At 31.8% G+C, this 24299-nt stretch overlaps 1 protein-coding gene across 1 annotated transcript; it reads left to right on the top strand.

Moving 5' to 3' along the window:
- The first annotated feature begins 227 nt into the window (after positions 1-227).
- LOC133205919 (LHFPL tetraspan subfamily member 2a protein-like) lies at positions 228-23839 on the top strand. The gene is made up of 3 exons (XM_061341813.1): positions 228-844; positions 12057-12464; positions 23531-23839. Exons 2-3 carry the CDS (start codon positions 12092-12094, stop codon positions 23740-23742), a joined length of 585 nt encoding a protein of 194 aa, XP_061197797.1. The 5' UTR covers positions 228-844; positions 12057-12091; the 3' UTR covers positions 23743-23839.
- Positions 23840-24299: the final 460 nt, after the last annotated feature.

The raw sequence follows: 24299 nt of genomic DNA on the forward strand, positions 1-24299 counted from the left end.
ATACAAGAAATAAAGCATCTCCTACAGCGGTTGTCAGTCATCAGATAAAACAAACATTAGCTGCATGGCGTTCTGAGATTGTATCTAGGTAATTACATAAACTAGGAATTACATTATGTACTTAATACACATGCACTGTTGACAACTCAACAGGTAAACATGAAAAATGGTCCACAGAAATTCTCATTCCATGAGGCCCAGAAAAAGGATCGGTTGCTTTTCGCTGTATTGAAACCATTTAATTATACATGTAACCATAAATCATCTACATTCAATATTTGGTTACAGGGACTTATTGATTATGTATAATCGGGTGTAATTTATGATATCTCTCCAATTACAGGCCAATTGTTACTTTTTGTTTAACCAGAATGACGGAAAGAGAAGCTTAATTATTCAACTATGGACTTTATTCTAGCGGTTGAAATCGGTAAAAAGGAAATAATTGTTTCAGGCGTATATAGAGTACAGCGACATTACAAAGATGTCTAAGACTATGCTACATAGGGGAGATGAGGAATGAAGCGATTGCTATGTATTTGACAATTTCTTTTACATATTATCCAATCTGGCTTTTCCACTGTGCACAATCGAACTGAATTATGCTTTTATTTATCGCCTGTCTATGAATGGAGAATATTGATTGATTAGAACTGGACTAAAAGGCTGGATAAAAAGAAGTAGAAGTTGAGGAGTTTTGTGCAACAAGTGCCCGATCTGGTCGAGTTATATATCAGCAAAATCACTGAAATTGTTCATAGGGTTTATAGCCACGTGTCTAAAGGGACTGAGGGGTGTGTCACTATTCATCAACCCCGGGGAAGTCAGTGGATGAAGCAAGGAGGTAGGGATATATATATATATATATATATATATATATATATATATATATATATATATATATATATATATATATATATATATATATATATATATATATATATATATATCAGCCAATAAAAAGTTTATGTAATTTTTTATTGTATTTATTTTGAATGAATTCTAAAGCATTCAGTTATAATTTACTCTTAGAAAGTTTGAAAGAATGAAAATATCAAAATAGTAAAAAAAATTTTTTTTCCTTCAAAAGGTTTAAATCAATGTTTAGTTATGAAAAATATGCTTGATATTTAGGATATAGGATATATTTAAGAGCATCAAGTGATTGCTGTAAGTTTGCTCGCTCACTGCGACATGAATTTAATGGGGGAAGGGTGGGGGGTGATATGTAGAAACAAAGTAATCGATATCTAAACTTTTTGGAAAGCTATATACGTACGTATGACAGTTTTAGTATCGATTGATTGGAATTATTTGTTAATCGAGGATAAATTTTAGGATAGCTATAACACTGTAAGTAAAAGATATTTTGTCTGTAAAACAAACCTAATGGCAGTTTATTACATATGTCTTTCCTTAACTTTTATTTTATATTCGTAAATATCGCAGCAGATTTGTAAACAGAAAGAAGCCCAGTTAAAATTCTAGTGAGTAAGTAAGTGATGGGTTTCCATTAAAGGAAGTCAATCTCACTACATCTCAAAGATTGAGTATTGTTCTTTATGAATATATGAATGAAATATACCGTTTCTTACAGTGTATCACAATATTGCTAATAAAGACGTCTTCTTGGTTCATAGTTTTATTAAATTTATGTACAATTAAGGGATCTGATGTTTTGCTTTCCACAACTTGTCAATGTATCAAAAGGACACAGCAGGAGGTGCTTATAATGAGTAGAAACTTAGTCTTCGCACTCTACGAATTTATTCATTAGTATAATGATTACTCTTAAACACGGTGTTAGTTGATTTTCCCCGAGTTATTCATTTTTAATGGATTTCGTTGACGGTAAGAAAAGACGGCCTACTCCATTGTCCACAACACCAGAGTACAAACCAGTGGTAAAAATTTCACGTACATCCGTGTTAATAATCTGAAATAAACTCAAATTTTAAATATTTAATTCACATTAAGTGTAAAAGATATCATATGCTTTTAGTGTCCCTTCGCTATATTCGTTGGCATGCGTCTGTTTTCCACCTTTTTTGGCAAGTATACAACCATATATCCTCAAGTATACATCCTCACCCTCAGGTACATGTATACAACCACATCCCACAAAATCTTGCTAAGTCTTGTAAAGTTTTGTATCATTGTCAAGTGATTTTGTTTTAAACTCAGGTCCTACCACATGCAGCTTTGCTGTCTGTCTGTTGACATTTTTTGAAGAAAAGAACATTTGCCTTGAGCAAAAATTCTTTAAAAAAAATTAAATCTACATTAAGGTAAAACAAAAAAAGCTATAGCTGTCTGGAATTTCGAAAATCAGAAAAATAGAGTGGATATAATGTTGTTTAACAGAAATAATAGTCTATGAAATTATTTCCAAACTGCAAACAGATTAAACGAAACTGTTTCAGATTGGAATTGATGAACAAGATAACGAACAATTTATTATTATTTTTTCTAAAAAAAAGCTTGATTCTCTTTTATGGCCCCGCAATATCCTTAAGATATAACATACGAATATAATAAACAACATTTAAATTTAATTTGAAAATTGACTTTAAAAGATCTGCATATGATAGACAAAATTGTCAATATTTTGTCCATTATTATATAACCATCCTGAGAGCATGTGATAACGAAGATTTTTTTAATGGTCTTGATTGGTATGTAAAACGTTGCCTCATTATACTTTTTGTTAATACTATTCAAACACTTAGATATTCTTATTCTAAAACATCATTCATATTCGATAAAATGTGATTCCAATTCGATAAGTTGTTTCTATTCGATGATTTATCATTCCTATTCGATAAGTTGTTATTCCAATTCGTAAACATGTGATTCCTTATTCCTATTCGAAAACATGTGATTCTTATTGATTTTGTCATTCCTATTCGATACTTTTGTCATTCTTATTCGATAATTAAATGATTTATATTCGATAAACATGTTATTCCCATTGAAAAACATATCATTCCTATTTGAAAACATGCAATTCCTATTCAAAATTATCGAATAACAATTCGATAACAAGATTATCGAATAGGAATCGTATGTTTTCGAATAGGAATAACAAGTTTATTGCATATAAATTAGATAATTATCGAATAAGAATGACAAAATTATCGAATAGGAATCACATGTTTTATTGAATGGGAATCACATGTTTTATTGAATGGGAATCACATGTTTTATTGAATAGGAATCACATGTTTTATTGAATGGGAATCACATGTTTTATTGAATAGGAATCACATGTTTTATTGAATGGGAATCACGTTTTATTGAATAGGAATCTCATGTTTTCGAATATGAATGACATGTTATCGAATATGAAACACATGTTTTCGAATATAAGTGATATTTTGGAATAGAAATCATATTTCTTCCAATAGGAGTAGCAATTTATCGAATGGACAAATTATCGAATCACATTTTTTCGAATAGGAATAACAGCTTATCGAATATGAATCACATTTTAGCCCAATTGGTATCTGTGTCCGTAAGCGTGCATCCAAGAATGAACAAATGTTCACATTCATTTTTTTCTTCGCTGAAATTTTGTCTCTTAATTGTTACTGTCATTTTTAATGGTCAACGTTCTTAACACAGAGGATTCTGGCGTAATTTTCGGAGTTATTACGAAACAAAAATACAAAATGAGGTCACATAATTCACATATGTTTTAGCTCACCTGAGCCGAAGGCTCAAGTGAGCTTTTCTGATCGAAATTTGTCCTTTGTCTGTCGTCGTTGTCGTCGTCGTAAACTTTTCTCAATTTCGTCTTCTTCTCAAGGAACACTGGGCCAATTTCAACCAAACTTGCCACAAAGTATCCTTGGGTAAAGGGAATTCAAGTTTTTTTCAAATGAAACGCCACGCTTTCTTCCAAGGGGAGATAATTATGATTTCGTAAAAAATTAATGGCATAATTAAAAATCATGAAACTTATGTGAAATAACTGTGAGGTAGTGTAGATTCAAATTTGTTCAAATCATGACCCCCGGGGTTAGGGTGGGGCCACAATGGGGATCAAAGTTTTACATAAGAATACATAAGAAAAATCTTTAAAAATCATCTTCTCAAGAGCAGCATAGCCATGGTTAGATATATTAATATGGAAGCATCCTTAGGTAGTCCAAATTCAAGATTCTAGGTTCAAATTATGACCCTTGGGGTAGGGTGGGGCCACAATGGGTGATCAAAGTTTTACATACGAATACATAGGAAAAACCTTTAAAATTCTTCACAAGAACAGCAAAGCCAGGATTGGCCATAATAATATAAAAGTCATCCTCAGGTAATGTAGATTTAAATTTGTTCAAATCATGACCCCCAGGGGAAGAGAGGGGCCATAAGAGGGGATCATAGTAATACAAAGGAATAAAAAGGATATATCAATAAACATTTTCATCTTAAGAACAGCAAAGCCATTATGTGTCATATTAATTCAAAAGCACCCTCAGGAAGTGTAGATTCAAGTGTTCAAATCATAACCCCCACCCCGAACCACTTTTATATTTAAACTTTTCAATACTGAACTTATTTCTGCTTTTTCCTAGCCAAAGTGTTCAGGTGAGCGATGTGGCCCCTGGGCCTCTTGTTAAGATAATAATTTAAAAAAAACACACACAATGAGTAAAAAAATGACACGAAAAAAAAATGTGCAATGCATATCAAAATTTCGATTGTGACTGTTGCCGTCCTAAATTCTGGTGACATACTATGCCTTTATCGTTGTTTATACTGCATGTTTGACTGTTTGGGTCAATGATAACTAAATAGTCTATGGCTGATAACGACACCCAAGGGAACCCGAATCAGCAGCTTCCATGTTATGTATTGGAGTTTCAATTCATATTCTGGACAATAGTTTAGAAAATGAATTTATGAGAGCCTTCATAATAATGCATACAAAATGTCAACTAAAATCGACGTAGTGCAAATATGAGATAACAATGTAATATTGTCGATTTACGGAGTACATACCCATACTGAAATCCTCAAAGGGAGTAGTTATTAAGTCATTAGTGGCATGGAAAATTCAATTTGATATGACAAATTGCTACTAAAACCATTCATAGAGGATTATGCATTATGGATTTAGTCATATTCATAGGGAAAAAACTTTTCCTTTACGAAGGCAAACATGCATGCAAACTTCAAACATGCAAATTATTAATTCGCTACAAAATTTTGGTTTTAAGCTCTTTTGGTCCAAGACGATGGAATAAGGATGTATGCCAGTCTATAGCTGTCTGTCTTATTAGTGTCAGTCTGTCCTTCTGTCTGTCTGTATTCAATTTTTCTTTTTGATCCTCCTCATACTGGTTTCTTTTTAATTTTAGTAAAATTTGATACAAATGTTGACTACAACAACATTCCTCCTCCGTGTATTGTTTTTACCTATACTGCACACGGCTTGTGCGTTACTATACTTATCAAGTGCAATATTCGAAATATTACTCTGCATGCAGTTTTGAACCAATTTCATAAAAGAAGGTACACAGGTAATATTCACCAAAATGCAGAATTCTGTTTATCGGTTTTTTGGAATTTGATGAACGACATAGTCATAATTGCTTAAAATAGAACTTTCTGTAAATTTTTTTTTCAATAAGATATAAACTCGACCTACCTACAGTTTTGGACCAGTATTTATTGAACTTCGTATATAAGTTAAGTACAAGATTCATAATTCTGTGCATTTTTTCGTTTCGATGAACATTATTGTCAGTGTTGCTAAAAACAGCGAATTTTCCGAATTCGGTAAATCTTGACTAATATTCACAATTCAATTCAATTCATTGGTATGTTTAGTTTGAAAAATATGATATCCCTTTTATAGTTTTAATCTCAATTCAGTATAACTTGATACACTAGTAAACGATGCCGAGACTCATAGTTCTCAGTATCTAAATTTCGATTGACGTTGCCATGGCTAGTTTAAAAAATGCTACTTTTTGGTTCCTACAGTTTCGGTTTGATTTCAACATGCTATTGAGAAGACATCAGGATACATGATTTTGTAAATGTGATTTTTTATTCTTCCACTAGTTTAAGTATCAACCAGTTGACATACACGCATATTAGAGACCTTTGTCGTTGTTTGTAATGGTTATTGTAATGAAAGAATAGTCTCTTAACAAATTTCAAAATAATTTTCTTTTCATACGTTTTGTCTGTTTTCACCACAATCCTAGAGCTAAACTGCACTTTATCAAAATTTATTATTCTCTGTGTCGATTTTTGTAATGAACAGACTTGTTATATGGTTGTTAACATAAAATATTCTTAAAATTATACTTAAATGCTAAACTTCCTTAAGATTTTATCCGAATTTGAACTCTCTTAAAACATTTTCATATAATTCTGTATTCAGCTTTCAATTTCGATTAAGGTTGTCTGATCCTCAGGTTCTGAAAATCAGGCATTGAATTATTGAAAATGCTCACAAAAATTCTCTGAATTCTCAAAGTAATGTGAATTTACCCATTTTAATTGCTTAAACTTCATTAAAGTTAATCATATTATATAGGAAAAATAGGAAATTTCAAATAAATTTTAAGGAAATGCGAATAACGACACCTACTATGCATTTTCTAATTAGAAATTGATCAACAAAAACATTTTAGGATAAAAAAACTAAAGGCATCCAGGCATTTGAAGAAAATTGCATGATTTTTTATACTTATACAGTACTTAAGTTTCTTCTGTGTAGTTCAATTATTTTATAATGCATAGTTTATAAAGTGTTTCCTATCATTGCAAAACATCATAAATCATTTCCAATTTATTATCATGCTAATTAGCATTGGTATCTAAGGCTAAATTAAAGAAAAAGTCAATTCCTTTAAATCTGTATTTTTAACATACCTTAAAGATGGATTCTTGTCTGGTTTCTGACTAGACAAAATATTCCAAGTATATTAGCTAGTATGTCTTATATACTTAGCTATAATGTATTTAAAAGATAATATTTTTCTTTACTCGTCATAACTGTACAATTTTAAATAGAAATGATTAACCGAGTTTGAAATCCAGCAGGGACTATATTTTTAGCGCAACTGCGGTGTATGAAAATATCTCTTTCTGCCTATCAAAATCACTTTTAGAACAATACTTATAGTTAAATTTTTTAAACAATCAAAGACTAGAAGATTTTTTGAAATGTAACTTAAATTAATAAGAATGCTCTAAAGTTTTAAAATATAGTAAATAATAATGATTTTCTATACAAACTACAATTTCTTAGCTTTTGAAAGCTTCCAACCTAGAAACGGATTTGAGCAAAAAATCAGTTAAAAGTGTTTTTTATTAAAAAAATAATATTCAAATATAATAAATATAATAATCAAATATAAAAAATATAATTCTTATTAAACGGTCAAACCTTTTTGTTTTTGCATCATTTTGTATATTTATATGACTACTTTACCATATGTAAAAACAAGCATTCTGAGAGTATTGCATTAGCAATACTAGTCCCCTTCCGGCAAGTGTAATCTGGTTCCCTTTAAAAATTGAAAATGCCACAATTCCGTCAAGAATCAATGAAGCGGAACGAAATGCGAACTTGATCTATAACTCATCAAGGTAAAGTCACATGCCAAAAATCAGCTCAATATCTTCAAGCGTTTAGAAAAAAATTGCGGAAAACCCTGAAAAATTGAAAAGGTCGTAATTCCGTCAAAAATCATTGAAGCGGAACAAAATGCAAACTTGATCTCATCAAGATACACTTGTATACCAAAAATCAGCTCAATATCACATGATTGGAAACAGCATTTTTTAACTCTCAATGTCAAGGAAAAGGGTAATGACCTTGCTTCTAAAATAAAACGGTCAAATTTAATCAAATCGATACCATCACTTAATGATATTGTCATCTTGAATCTATGAAAATACAAGAAATATGAGAGAATCCCTCCTTAATGGGGTAAAAATATCAACGTTTTAAAACACTGTTTCTAAGACTTCAAAGAACGTTGAATCACATTGAGATGCATAAAATGAAAATTGTTACATGAAAAGATTTCATATTTAAGCTTCATTTTGAGACTTTTTGAATTAAATAATAAATTAAAGAGTTATCCTTCTTGGCTGAGGATTGAATATCCTTAATAGTTTTGCAATGGATGCAACAAAATGACACACATGTAATTTGTTATTTCAGATGTTTTTGTCCGATTTGAAGAAAACATGATTTACGAGGGCTGTCCCAAAATTCCTTAAACAAGCGTCGTTTTGTAGTAACCCAGTGTCATAAATAATTGAAAATTTCAAAATAACTAAAACTACTAACAACTAATATTTTTAGAGTAAAATAAAGTATATAGAGACTACATCAAAATTCGTAATTATATCCATCCATTTTCGATTTTGGTTGAAGATGTTGCTTTGGTAACCTAAATGATAAAATCTATTTAATAATGCCAGAATGTTATTAATTCCGAGTTTTGTCTGATTTAAATGAAATTTGGTACAAATATAGAATACTTCAAGATACATTATTTTCTGTTTTAGATTTTCATTTCGGTAACACAAGTTGAAAATAAAGTTGCTACATAACTTACATCCAAGTTTTATTCTTGTATCTATTTTAACATATTATCTGTTTCAACCTGTCTGTTTTAACAAGATTATTTTCGCCTTTTATTGAAAATTCAGGAGTTGTAAGAAAAATGTTTCAATGCACGTTGAGAGAGAGAGAGAGAGAGAGAGAGGCTAATCGACGAAATGGTGAAAACATTATAGGATTTTCCGGAAATTGCATGCTATGGGACATTTCTTTTTAATTCGTGCATTATCGGTTTATTTAGGACCGACCGGGCATGAAATCAAAACGGCCAAGTGATTATGATGGAAAAGCATGGGGGCCTTATTACTTCAACAATCATACATTTTTATACAAGCTGAAAGAGAAAATAAACTCTGTTTAAAGCCACAACATAGTGAATTAGCAAGAGTACACGCAAAACAGCACATGTCTAGCAGCTAATGTCAGGAGATTTTACGGAAAAAAGCGTGGTTGTTCATTTTCGTGAAGTCAAAAACTAGTATCCAATTTGAAATATTTCGAATTATCAAATGTTAACTGCTGGAACACACGAGTTTGAAAGGTCAGATGTATTTTTTTAGTTTCTAGTTCTGTTTAACTGTAATTAAATCTAGGACCTTTCTATTTGTTTATATATATATATATATATATATATATATATATATATATATATATATATATATATATATATATATATATATATATATATATATCCTACACTGTATTCAATCGAACTACTTTAATGTTCAAAACAAAATTTTTACAAGCAGATTCCGAATTACATGCGTGTACGCTTTTAATAAATACCTAACAACACTTGTTTGGAAATTAATTGTGCATTCCGATGAAGGACGCTGACTGAGTAAATATCCAGTTTAAAACATTAAAATAAAAAAAAATATATATAAAACAAAAAAATGTGTTTTACTGGGAAACACATTTATAATTAATAATTTAAAAGCTATCAAACCATCAATCCACCCACCTCACACACACACACAAAAATAAATACAACAAAGAAAAAAAAGCTTTTTTTACATCCTCTTTTGTGAATTACGAGGGAATATACGATAGGCCTCTTTATTCAGCATATGATGAACAGTTGATATGATATCCCCACTGCTGAGAAAATGACCTTGGACATATCGATTGTCCAGAGGAAAAAAAAACCCACACGGCTAAATCGATTAAAAGAGCAATTTTTGACATATAACATATTTGTCTTCCCTAAGGAATGAATATAATATCTATCCAGATATTGATCAGACCGCGGAACATTAATCATCGAAAGACGGACAAGCGGCCACAAAAGAAACTCCTGGACCAAGGATCTGTACATATGCTCCCTTTTGTAACGAGTTGTCCGCATCCATTTCTGATTTCTTGACCAATTATTATCTCTGATCCAATGAATTCCTAACTTTTATGCTCAGCGAAATATCAAAACGTCATACATATGTAGGATGTTGGGAAATCTGAACCTAAACTGATTATTGTTGTTAAATGTTAAACGTGTTCCTCAGAACAGAGCTGTCTCTAACATAGGAAAGCCTACAAAATTCAAAAAAATGTATTTCCTATGTACATGTAAACATTTCAGTAGATTAAAATGTTAAACAAAAAAAGTTTCATTGTTTTTAATTCACAGTATCATGCAAAACCAAACACGAACGGAACATAGAGAATTCCTAGAATTAAATCTCTCCTAGCAAGACTGTAATGCATGCAATAAACGTCGCAATATTATACAAATCGTGTGTTATATTTGATAAAATTTGGTATTCATATTGGAAAACTTGTTATTCATATTCGAAAATTTGTTATTCATATTGTAAATCTTGTGATTTATATTCGATGATTTATATTCATATTCGTAAACTTTTGTAGAGATTTTAAATGACATTTTATCTTTATACTAGTAATCCCATGACAAACTTAGACCCTATATTACCCCCGGGGCCTGTTCTCGAGATGGTTTTTATGACTGTTTTTCTCTAAATATTCCCATGCAAAACTTCTTTATCATCTTGTCTTCGAGAATCATAATTGAAATGATTCAAATCAATTTTATTGCGGGAGGTTTCCAACCCAATGGTCCTGTGGAAGATTTTGACTTCACCGTATTTTTGCTATTTCTTAATTTTCGCCCCTTGAAAGAGGACGTGGCTCTTTATTTGAATAAGTATTGATTCCTTCAACTAATGATTCTTTGTGGCGAGTTTAGTTGACTCAGGTGAGGAGGCCGAAAACATTAACAGACGACACACGGACGACAGACAAATTTGCTCTTGTGAGCTAAGGAACTTGATTATAGATTTAAAAATAACGATGATGCAATAGTCATTAAAATTAGATACAACCTCCTGTGTCTAAAGTAAAATCAATCAACCGTAGGAGTGTCTTGCTGTGTGAGATTCATCGTTTATCCACAAAATAAATGCATGTTCGTCAGATAGAAAAGTAGAAGCATGTTACCTGTAGCCTTATACACAATTTTCCAGGCCGATTGACAGGAAAGAGAAATTCCCAGAGAAGAGAATGAAGCATCTCTATATGTTAACGAGATGCGATAAATAATACCCGGAAGACTTCTTGCACAATTATTCATTGTCAAGAGGATGAAGCCTTGTGCAATCAAATAAAAAAAACCAGGATTAACTTACTTTATTACATATTCAACAGTGAAATACTGTTAATCATTTTTGAAAAAAATGATATTTTTTCACAGTGTGAAAAATATCAAAATGACACAGTGTGAAAAAATATCAGAAGTTCGATAAAACTTGAGGTTTTCCTTCCCTTCACAAAAAGTATTGTAAAAAACACTCCCTAGCCTGTTTTAAGAAAGCGAGAGTAAATATGCCATTCTGAGAGACTAAAACTGCCAAAGTTTCTCCAAATCGTTGTTAAAATCTGTATGTACAATTTTCAATATCACGATCAATGAGCTATGACGGAGGCAAAGGGAAAAGCAAGGAAAATGTGAAAAACAGAAAATTTTGTTTTGTTGTTGCACAAGGAGTTTATTTCACTCGTGGGACAGGTGTTTTTTGTTTTAATTTTCACTCGTGCTTCGCAATCGTAAAATTATAAAAATAAATCCCGTCCCACTCGTGAAATAAATTCCATATCCAACAAAACTTTGAATATCTCTTCAAACATAATAATTTATGTTACATTGAGCGGATTTTCAAAACAGTATTGTTGGTAGAAATTTGCTCGTCATGCAAATTCTTCAGAATACAAGAAAGAAGTATGCTTCAAATCAATGTGGTTAAAGACCATTTCCTGCCTTTATTGAAGCAAGCTATCGCTCAGCATAGAATTTCAATATATCTCTGTTAAAGTTACGAATTATTGAATTCAATGGCGAATATTAAACAAAATTCGATGTAACGAATTACACATTTGATAATGTAATGAACAGGTAATATAATGCCTAATTGCTTAAAACATGCATTTACAAAATTGGTACCGTTTTCAGGGTTTGAAAAACTACAAGATGAGTGAGCTGTTGACATGAACTCCCCTGTTTTACTGGTATGGACCTTCCTTTCAATTCTGGTCTCCGCCCTCGGAACCTATTCCTTCATCCAACCCGTCTGGATCATCACTCCAAAACAAACGGGAACCTTTGGACTCATCAGCACATGCGTCAGAATTTTGGATTTAACCAATCAGGATTTTGGCAAACAAAAGTGTGAATTTTACGGCGGGTACTTTAATCTGGGTAGCCTTCCATCCGGGGCCTGGCAAGCCTCCTGTACACTGTTCGGGGGCGGTTGTATTCTCTTATGCTGTGGGGCATTCCTGGCCGTGTGCACATCATGCATTCCAAACGAAGCGGTCAAGTCGGTTACTGTCATGGCGGGGTATGTCCAATTTATAGCAGGTAAGAAAAGTCATATTCTATGGAAGCTTCAAATCTACGAGTATCAGAATCTTTTAACAATTTGCTCTGCTCCTATTTTGTAATGGCGGGTGTGACCGGTCGGCAGAGGATGCTCACTCCTCCATGGCACCTGATTCCACCTCTGATGTCTTAGAGATCCGTGTTTGCTCTGCTCCTATTTTGTAATGTTTAATTGACTTTTGAGCTCGAATACTGTTCGTTATCTCCACATATTTCATAGATCTAGACCTATTTAAAATACAAAGTGACACAAGCAAGTCCAACTTAACCATGGAATGATTACTTTCTGCACTTTGCGGTCTGTAAATAACACAAATATGCTTAGAGTTCATACCTGTGTGATTAAAAGCACGTGAAGTGCTAAAATTATTAAATTACATTCCTTTAAAACTCTCTCTCTCTCTCTCTTCTAATTAAGCAGTTTATCAAAGTAACGTCATCTTTTCTATATGTCTAGACGAAATAGATGGGAGTTCTTTGTCCCATCATGCAATGCACAAGAACAATAACCCTTGCCGTATCTAATATAAACAGAAATATAAATATCTTTTAACAAAAATGAACGATTATATTGTTAATATTAAGTTTTAAATTCTGCTATTGACTTAGTAAAATTTCAACAGAAAAAGCAGGTACACTAAAGTTGATATCAAAAAGATGTCCTAGTTCCTCATTGACAATATCTACGTAGTCTTTAGAGACCAGGTTTTCCAACAATCTGTTGGAATTCCTATGGGAACTAATTATACCTCATTATAAGTCGACTTTTTTTTTATATTCCTATGAATCAGAATTTATTAAAAAATTTATTTAAAAAAAAATTCTTCATAAGAAGAGGACAATTCTTGCTATAACATATTTTGCGGCTGAAAATAATGCACCACGTTTCATCTCCTGTTACTATGTCTGAAAATAGTCGGTTTATCCTCTTTTTGAATTGTTCTTCATTTGGTAAATGAGGCATCCATCTTGCAGAGATCTTCCTGTAACCGAGGTCTCTTGTTAGGATTTCATGAACTGTTCCCATTGATATCCCTACTATACGAGCTAAGTCCTTAACATTGCTCCTTCCTTCTCTCTCATACAAATCTTTGATTTTCATTAAGTTTTTTGCATTACTAACCTTTTTGGTCTCCCGGGTCGTACGTCATCTTAATTAACACTTTCTCTCCATCTGTAATTTTTTCAACCACCTGAAAACTGTGGTGTATGACGGTTGTCGGTCTCCATATATATTGTGTATTATGTTGAATGTATCTTTTGCTGCTTTTTTAAGGTTTAGCAGGGCTTTTATGTAGCTTCTTATTTCTGCTTGTACTTACTTTTATTCCCATGATAAAACAATGACGTACTTTCAAAACTTCAAAAATCAAAAACTCGAACGATTCTTTTTCTGCAAAGACGGTGTATGGTTAATAAGGTATACAATGATTCGTTAAGAGTGTGTTTTAAATGATCTACATTCCATTGTTAAAGAAGGAGAAACGGGGAAAGATAAAACTTTTTGAATGTCTCACTTCTTGTGTTTCTAGGCGCTTGCGTTAAAAGTAATAACAACTTGAAAAAAAAAATCCCAAACAAAATTGATTGATTTTAATGAGTTTTTTTCTCCCTGCGAGAATGTTTCATTCCCATCATACGACACCTCTTACCGCTAAAGGGCTGTCAAATTTAGACCTGTGCTAGGCGTTTAAAGCCTTTGATCAGGGAGCGTTCTATGACAAACAACATCTGGTTTAACACGGAAGCTGGGGATTTTTTTTTCTTTTCTAGTAATCTTCTACAGTTTGAAAGTGGAATGATAAAGATTACTATATTCCGTTTACATGTAACATTTCATTCATGAGTGAGTGAAAAATAAAATGCAAAAATTAGCCCATGTTACTATAAATGTGATGTATGGGAATTCTAGGACTTGACTAAAATTCCTCGAAATACAGAAACTCACCATAAAGTCATCAGCAATAAATGTACAGCTATGCTGCACCTGTTTTGAAAGATCTTCGATTGCCTTCCAATACTTCCCCATTTAAGTATTTCTTCTATTGTTGCTTCAAAGTCGAAGACTAAATATGGAAATATTGAATTCCAATTTGTCCGTCAAATTAATGCAAACTATACTTGTGTTGTTGATGTGAATTAAATCCTATTCAATTACAGTCGCCTCGTTTTGTATCTGTAGCTGGCTTGCGTGATATGTAGCTCTGAAATATAATGAGTTTGATTTATGAGATGAATTTCCTGTGATTAGTTAATTCTTTTTCTAGTATTGTTTCTAAATTTGTCATGGAATCAATTCCTACACAATCTAGAATTGTATTGGCTTTTCTTGAGATTTGTTTATTCAATACTTTCATATGACAACCAATTACAGTCCCACAATAAACTGTCAAAAGATCATATTAGTTGTAAATGTTGGAAGAAATCCTGTTTACGCTAACAAATATAAACGAAACTTTGCCTGAATCAAACGATATTTTTTTTTATCTACATTAACATCCTTGTTGCCAATGACGAAGTTAACAATTTGCCTGAAAATTTACCTATATACTTTTAAATTCAACTGAAAAAAATGTTTTATTAAAATGAAGTTATTATAACTTTAAAGTAATATGAAGATTGTCGTTACGGTTAATCAGAACTATATTTTACAAGAAATTTTTATCTTGTTGAATTGTTGTGCATTGGCATCAGAGTTGTTTTGTAAAATACTGCTGCAGATCATTTAAAATGAATCGTTTGCCCTTTTCAAAACAGATAATGTCAGTTCTACTCTCTCTTTGCCTGAAGGAAGTGTTATTTTTCAGGAAGATGAAAGGACAGTAACCATGTTCTTTTGTCCTTCAACGTAGTTTCTAATTTGCTTTGATAATAAAAGTACCGATGAGTTGCTGTATTATATTATAGACTCGTATCAACACGATCCATATGTACTGTGTCAAAAATGACGAGTGCACTGAAATCTTAAGTCATCCGAAAAGTAATTTTAACTTGACAAGCAAGCATCTACATATTGTTAATCTCTAGTTTCCTACAAACTTGGGCTTCAAAGAAGCTTTCCTTCTCAAACAATGGTCGCTTTATCTTAACAAGGATGAATCATGCCGGCGATAAAGTGGGAAAGGGGTGCGGATCAGAAAGAATCCATGGCGGGTTATCTTCCCCCTTGGAAAATACGTGGTTCTGTCTAACCTGTAATATGTTGGAAGTAAAGAATGGTATTAGATTAGAAATTGTGATCAAAAAGATAGTACATGTAGTATGTCTTTAGTGTGCTGTTATTTGATTTAGATTGAAAATTAGTCAAACTTCAATATCAAGATTTCCAAAAAAAATACATGGATCATGACAAACATGGATTTTACAGAAACATAAAGTGCAGACCAAGACATTGCACTTCCTGTGTATTGATAGGAAGTCTAACAATTTAAGTGGGAAAACTAGGATGGTAGAGAAGAATTATTCCGATTATAAATTTTGGCGTCGAAGATCCGGAAGTCTGGATGAGCCTGGTATCAGATGCTGTTGAATTCCATTTTCCGAGCGGAAATCTAGATGCTCATTTTTTATATTAAGAGTCTTTTACATAATCGCGGTTTTAATTGAATGTTATCGATATCTTTTGGTGCCAACAGCAATGGTTGTTTGTTTGATGTTTAATTATTTGAAGTATCATTATCATGATAGTAAATGAACATTTTATAGTTTGAACTATTTATCTGTTTACCATGTTAATCAGTTTCACTTATATATAATTATTAGAGATATCAGATATAATATTAAAGAATTCAAAAAGGGTTTTTTAAAAATTCAATATTTGATGCATGGTATCGCCATTGAATTTAGCGACTAGAAAATGACAAATATCGTTATTTAAACGAGAATCTTTAGTACATTATATCGTTTACAACTAATACCACCCATTTTTTTAAAATTATAAATGTACCAGAAAAAGATTTTTTGTGTGCATGTGTGACAAGAGTCATTGTTGGAAGAGAGATAACTAGAACAAGACACGGCTGTAATATATTGAACCAGGGGAAAGCATGAATTAAAAGATTATGTACTTTACGTTCTTTTGAAAGTGAAGAAGGTGTATGTAACTTTCTGCTACATTATACTCTATACTCACATCTTAAAAATAAACAAAACAAAGTACTTAATTTAACCCCTGTCAGATGAAATAGGTCTAGAATTAAAACTTGTTTCAAATTTTATTTGGCAAACTGAAAAACACCAACATTCAGCGTATAAATAGTTATATTCAAAGACAATCTTCATTATATAGGAAACGCTTAACTTTTAACATACGTAATCGTATTTTTATTACATTATACCCCCGCTTGAAAAGTATGGGTATTTAGTGACGGGGATGTCCATCCATGCGTCTGTCCGTATGTCCGATCCGTTACACTTGGAGGGTAACAATCCCTTACCTGCAACTCCTCTTACTGCACTAATGCAATTTAATGAAACTTTCAAAAAAATCTTTATAACATAGTGACATTATGCATCTCCTTTTTCTACGTTTCGATCGGACACATATTTTGGGGTTTCCCCTAGCAAAACATTTCTATAATGTTGGGGGTACCCATCTCTTATCCGCAACTCCTCCTATACAGTAAATAAAATTTTAACGAGACTTTCACAAAATCCTTATTACATAATGCCATTATGCGTCTCATATTTTACGTTTCAATCGAACAAATAGTACAAATATCATTTCTGCTTGAACTTTCAGTAAGGCGTGGCAATCTCGGCGATACATAATTAGCGCCTCCCAAATGGTGACCTAGATTCTCATTGGTTAAGAAATTAATAACATTAGCAACTTTAGATTGTTGTTAACAAACAATGAGATGACATACGCCACACCTCTTTACTGTAAGAAACGATGTAATTGGTTCCGTGCGTCACTCGTTGACGTCTGAACCATTTTTATTCCGTGTGTATTTCACCCGTGAATGAAAAGCTGCGTAAATTTCAGTATTGATGAGCTAATCTGGCAACCAATGAGAATCTAGGTCACTATTTGAGAGACGCTAATTATGTATAGCCGAGAATATCACGCCTTACTGAAAGTTCATGCAGAAATGATATTTGTACTATTTTGGGTTTCCCATAGCAAAATATGTACACTGCCATTCTTTATTTAACATGGGAAGTATCCATCTCTTAAATAAAATAAAATTTAACGAATCTTTAATAGAATCTTTATTACACAGTGCCATTGTGCACCTCCTATTTTACGTTTTCATCGGACATATATTTGGCGTTTCCTAGAACAAAAAATGGACACTGCCTATAAACTATAAGGGGGTTGCCTATTTTCAACTCCTCCTAAACCCCTGAATGAAATTCAATGGAACATGAACAAAATCTTATTTACACAAGAAATGTACTTTACCATTTTACTCATATGGAGACTGAGGGAGGGGGGTATCATTTTACAAGATCAGTGCTCACAGAACATCTAGTTAAAATTTTCTAGACATTACAGTGACAATATACATGTAGGTCCGATAGGCGAGGTGATCTGTATCATATGGAACGCTTAATTATTATACATTTAAATATTTGCACACATTTCTTCAAATATTTGAACATATCTTCAAATGTTTGTACCTATCTTCAAAGAATTGAACTTCGTATCTCTAAATGAATTGATGTTAGGTATATAACTGAATCAAAGAATTAAAGATATTATTAATGATTATGCCTAGTAATCTTAAAATAATTGATCCTAGGTTCAAAATGATTAACATATAGGCTTATCTGTATTTGAATTACACCAGTCTTAATACAGTTACATGCAGATAGTTTTAAACTGAATTGACATTTTTCCCCTTTCATTTCATTGTTAACTTTTAGCTTTACAGCTCATTGATACAAGAAAATGCAAACAAATACATGTACATGTACAAGTAGGTTTACAGGAGAATAAAATACTTAACAGTGTACATATGATACATGTTTATACAGTAAATACTTGAATTTATAAATCTTTTTATTATCATTTCATTTTATTTTATTTTATTTTTGCAATGGATTTCATAAGCAGGACAGATAAAAATAAAATGGTACTCATCCTCAACATGATTTGAACAGAAAAATACAATGTCTATGTTGTCTTTCCATATTGTTTTATTGACCTGTTTTTATTGCCATTTTATATGATGACAGTCTCAGTCTAGTAATACATTTGGAATGAATTTCTGTAAATAAAATTGTAAACTCTGACCTGCAATTACATGTAAATATCTGAAAAAAAGAGCATTTTTCAAGGACTATCCATGTAATTGAGAAACAACATTGTTCTGAACATATTTTATTGACACAAGTCAATAGGATTGGACACAAGTTCCGAAAACTTAGGTAGTCCTTTCCCCAATGTTCTGTCTTGTTTGGTGAAAAAATCGTTACTTGACGATGAGAAAGTCTACCCATTCATTTTTTGTTTTTCAAGTTTTTCAACACACTCGTATACATTATAACAATGTTGAAAAATACAAATTTTATGGTCAAGTATTTTTTCCAAAGCTTATTTATGTTATATATTCTTTTGGTAAAGCAGAAGAAATCGTCCTTATGCAGAATATAGAACAACAATACATGTCTTCCTTTTTACTCCTAAAACATGTTTACAAAAATCAATATGACGTTTTTCAATGTTAGGTGCTTTATGTGGACCCCAAACTTCAAAAGCATAATTTACAATACTGCCTACAAATCGGTCAAACATGGACAACAATGTTTCATGGTTAAAGTACATATTTCTAATATTCTTTTTTTTTTAAAACAAATACATGTGTAATGCATCCCTACCTTGACCAGAAAGTTGTTTTTATAATTAAAAATAATATCCACGTAGGTAAATTGATCAACGATTTCAAGTTTTTGTTCACTATTAATATACCATTTTTTCACATTCTTTTACCCTTCTCTGCAACCAATAATAATTAATTGATATGTATTTTCCCTGTTTCATGTTCTAAATTAATTTGATAATGGATTTAACACTGATTGATTCAGGGGGGTAAACATGTCATCTGCAAATTCGAACAGTGGTGAAAAAATATATATATACTGATAAGATTTCAAATGATACATATTCAGAATTTAAAAGAGCATTTCCAAATTATTTATATGCATGTTGAATAAATTAAATGAAAGTATATATATCTTTGAATCATATGAAGATAAGTACAATTGATTGAAAGATAGGTTCATTCAATTAAAGATAAAACAATAAATTAAAACATCTCCACAAAAGATTTGAAGATGTGAATATATATAGTTACATATAGACCTTTTCATAAACATCATTAATGTTTCTAACTGCAAATAAAGCAAATTATATAATTTATTGAGACGACCTTGAAATATATAAATTACAATGTATCTGTAGATAAGTAGATGGTCTTGTTGAATTGATTCCTGCACTACATATCCTCTCCTTTACTCTATAAGTTAATTCTTTGCTTCTTTTCCATCAGGAATATCTACCTTCTCTCCTTTTGGTTTTTATTTTGTAGGATTTGCTTCTCTTTTCCTACTCTTCACTGATACTATACTTTCCTGTTATACACTCAATGATCTTCTTCTCTGCTATCATACTTCTTGATGATATACGTTAGTCATTTGTACATCTTCTTTGAGTTTATACCTTTAATTTTTTCATTTTAAAGAATATTTTCCTTATGTAATTCTGTTGTGTCACACTACACAGTAAAATGGGCGTCTCAAATATAAAATATGACAAAAGCTTTGATTAACTTAACAAAGGCATGAACTTTATTTTATAGCGCAGGTTTTCATAATTTGCATATTCAGTAATTGAATCCCTGGTTGTACCTTCATAATGCATCAAAATATACAATAAATTTTTGTTCTGTGTCTGAGCGCTGTAAATTCTACTCTGTTAATATTAATACATTTGAATGTTCCTTTTGTTAACTTGCAGTGCTCAAATTTTTCTTGAATTTTTCTTTTATAAGATTTATAGATTTCTTGGAATGAGAATTATAGTGGCATTATTCTACCCCCTACTTGCACGATAAATTATGCTAACAGGCGGGAAAAGTTTGTCAACATGCAAGATAATTATGTCTACATGCATAATAATTGTGTTGATAAGCAAGTTATCAATCTTTTTAGAGAATCTAATTTTAATGTTGGTAAACTTACTTACTAACTATGGTGGCATATATTTCTGCCCCCTACATGCAAGATAAATTATGTTAACATGCGAGAAAAGTATATCAACATGCTAGATAATTATGTCTACATGCATAATACTTATGTTGACATGCCAGTTACCAATCTTTTTAGAGAATCTAATTTTAATGTTGGTAAACATACTTACTAACGCCGGTATACGGCATCAAACAAGCAAGATGCAACAGAATTATGTTAACATGCGACTTATTTATATTAACATGCAAGATAATTATGTTAACATGCAAGATATTAATGTCAATATGCGACTTACTTATGTAAACATGCAACATAATAATGTAGACATGCGATTACTTATATCAACATGCAAGATAATTATGATAACATGCAACTTATTTATGTCAACATGCGATTTATTTATGTCAACATGCGAGTTATATTTTAACATGACATAATTAACTCGCATGTTAACATAATTATCTTGTATGTTGACATAAATAAAGTTACATGTCTACCATAATTATCTTGCATGTTGACATAAATAAATCGCATGTCTACATAATTATCTTGCATATAAACATAAAAAAGTCGCATGTCAACATAATTCTGTTGCATCTTGCATTGTATCATGCACATAATGGCGTTGGTGAGTAATTTTACCAACATTAAAATTAGATTCTCTAAAGAGATTGGTAACTTGCATGTCAACATAATTATTTGGCAGGTTGACATAAATAAGTCGCAAGTTTACATAATTATGTTGCATGTTAACATAATTTATCTTGCATGTAGGGGTCAGAAATTTGCCACCATAACTAACGCCTGTATACGACATCATACAAACAAGATTCAACAGAATTCTGTTAACATGCAAAATATTTATGTCAACATGCAACTTATTTATGTCCACATGCGACTTATTTATGTCAATATACAACTTATTTATGTCAAAATGCGAAATATATGCCACCATACAGAATGGATTAATAGACCCCTTTTCTTATCCTTAGTTGATTACATCCTCTTTTTATGTTGATACTCTATGGGTACATTGTATATTACATAGAGGATATTTAATGTTTTGTAGTTGAATATGATATTTATTTCACAAATGGGAATGAATTTTTAAAAATATTTTCACAAGTGCGAATATCAAAAAATCCTGTCTCATCCTGTAAAATAAATTTCATATTCAACTCCAAATTATTGAATTTTCCGTTTATTACATTTTCTTTTGATTTTTCCTTTGCCTGTCTTTTCGTAACACAGTGGCATAGGCTGTGACATCATAGCGAATGTGAGATTGAAAACATTGTAAACATCGATTTCAAAAACGTATTACGAGAAACATTGGCAGTTTTAGTTTCTGTCAGGATGGTTTATTTACTCTATTTTATAACAGGCCAGGGATTACGTGTAGTCTTTGTGAAGGGAAGGAAAATCTAGAGTTTCCTGATATTCTTTCACACTGTGACAAAATATCGCTTTTATTTAATAAATAAATTACAGTATTTCACTGTTGAATAATAATAAAGAATGTTTCTTAGTCGAAAATTGTCCTCCCGAACAAATATCCACCAGTTGTCTTCTAATTTACTTTCATTTTCTTTGTATTGACTCATTTTTTCTGTTGTCAGATAATTAAAGAACTACTCCACTCACTTCCTTTGTAACTTGAGGATAATTATTTTGTGCAAGCCAACCAATTAAAACAAATTACATGCAACGTTTCACAGTGTAACGTGTAATGATTGGCTCCTGTTTCTGTTAAGAAATGAATCACCAGATCACAAGGGGACACGGGAATGCGGGCCAAGAAGCAATGTGTTGCTCAAAATCATCTTTCATTCAGCTAACTGTCGCTTTATTTAATCAAAATCTCCATTACTGAGAATTCATTGCAAATCCCTTGGGAGCTTTTAACGCTTGCGAAAAATTGTGAAAATATTTGAAGATAATTAGTTGAATGTATTGACACCTGCATCCGATATTAGTCGCACCGTAAATGGATGACATCGAAACTGTCTTATAATCCATTTCAGTTATCTAACGTAACTAAAAGGAAGTAAGAGAAACGTACTCACTATCTGGTGGCGGGACAAGAGAGAGAGGTCCAGTAGAACGGGCTATAATAAGCTCTGAGTCAGGGGATTGATATTGTAAACGTGGACATCAGCCAATCCAATCCCAGAGGAACGATTTTGTCACGAGAAGATATTATAAGGGGATAAGAGAAAAAATTGCTCATTTTAACCTTAATTGTAAATTCAATGATTCAATTAGAAAAATGAGCAAACGAGTTAAAACAACGACAAAATAACGGCTTCGTTTCTAGAATCTGACTCAGTTAATGTGTTCTTTTAGCTAATCTTTGTCAATTATCTCCTTCTATAATTCATACGAGTAATTTTATCGTTTTCCTCCAAATAACAAAACATCGATTTTTGGTTTTTGTTTAATTAGCTCTGAATTATTGGAGTTATTTGATATTCTTGCTCTGGAATTTTTCAATTTCGTTGTGAGGACCTACAAGTTGTAGAAATACTCTTGATAACTTTGCCAGATTTGTAGTTTCCTAAAACGCATAACATGAAGCAGCATTAACGTATACATCTATTTTATATTATATACACAGTGAATTATTTAATGAGAATGTGGCATTTGATATAGTGCCGCTCTCATATTTAACTATATGTACTAAGAATTCTTAACATATAAAAGAGTAGTTAAAACCAAGGAAGTTTACATATTATATATTTGATGATAATTTTCATTTGAAATGTTTTGATATATTTTTTTACAGCCAGTAAATACTCTCATGTCATGATGACAAAGTCTATAAAACCCTTGATTTCTTTTTTTTTCAGTGTTGGTGATGATTGCTGGCCTGTTCATCTATCCTCTGGGGTTTGATTCTAAGTTTATCCGGAAACACTGTGGAGAGAAATCCCTCATGTACAACAGTGACCAATGTGAGATAGGCTGGGGCCTCGTTCTGGCCATCGTGGGGACAGCCTTGGCCATGTTCTGTCCAGTCCTCTCTCAGTACACAGACATGCAAACCACAGACCTTGTCTGATGCCAAGCATCATAAAACTCGTATTATGCATTTATATAATATATGTCATTGTGTATACATGTGCTCGTTAGATTTCATTAAATATTTGGAAACAATATTTTTTAAAAAAAATTGTCAATGTCACCACGTAAGATTTTTTTTTTACTGAAGCCGAATACGTATATGTTGTAGCTGTAAGGATCCTTCAGCTGGTCTTCCAAACAGTGAAAGCTGATAAAGGAAAAGAATGTGTCAAATTTCCATATAAAAATGATTAGGTACAAATCACATTGTGATAAATGAAATAAATTCCAGGAATCGCTTTGAATCAGATTGGGCTCCCTATTTCTAGTATACGGCACACTAATAGATAAATCATATAGTTATACATGTAATCCGATAACATTATAAGAAACTTTTAACGAATAAGCAAGAGTTTTGTTCATCTCTAAAGCCATTTTCTGCTGTCGATCATCTATTTAAAAGAACATCGGTAGGCTTTAACACGACAAGAACCTCACTGCACAGACAAGCTAATGTCGCGTAATCATACCTACATATAGATGGAATATCAACAT

This window comes from Saccostrea echinata, unplaced genomic scaffold (assembly GCF_033153115.1).
Source record: "Saccostrea echinata isolate AGI-Se365-2 ecotype Australia unplaced genomic scaffold, CSIRO_AGI_Sech_v1 ptg000054l, whole genome shotgun sequence".
In the NCBI taxonomy this organism is placed as follows: domain Eukaryota; kingdom Metazoa; phylum Mollusca; class Bivalvia; order Ostreida; family Ostreidae; genus Saccostrea; species Saccostrea echinata.

Coding starts and splice junctions, on each gene's coding strand:
- LOC133205919 (XM_061341813.1), top strand. CDS start 12,092: ATGAACTCCCCTGTTTTACTGGTATGGACCTTCCTTTCAATTCTGGTC. Junction 12,465..23,530: donor GTATGTCCAATTTATAGCAG/GTAAGAAAAGTC, acceptor TTTTTTTTTCAG/TGTTGGTGATGATTGCTGGC.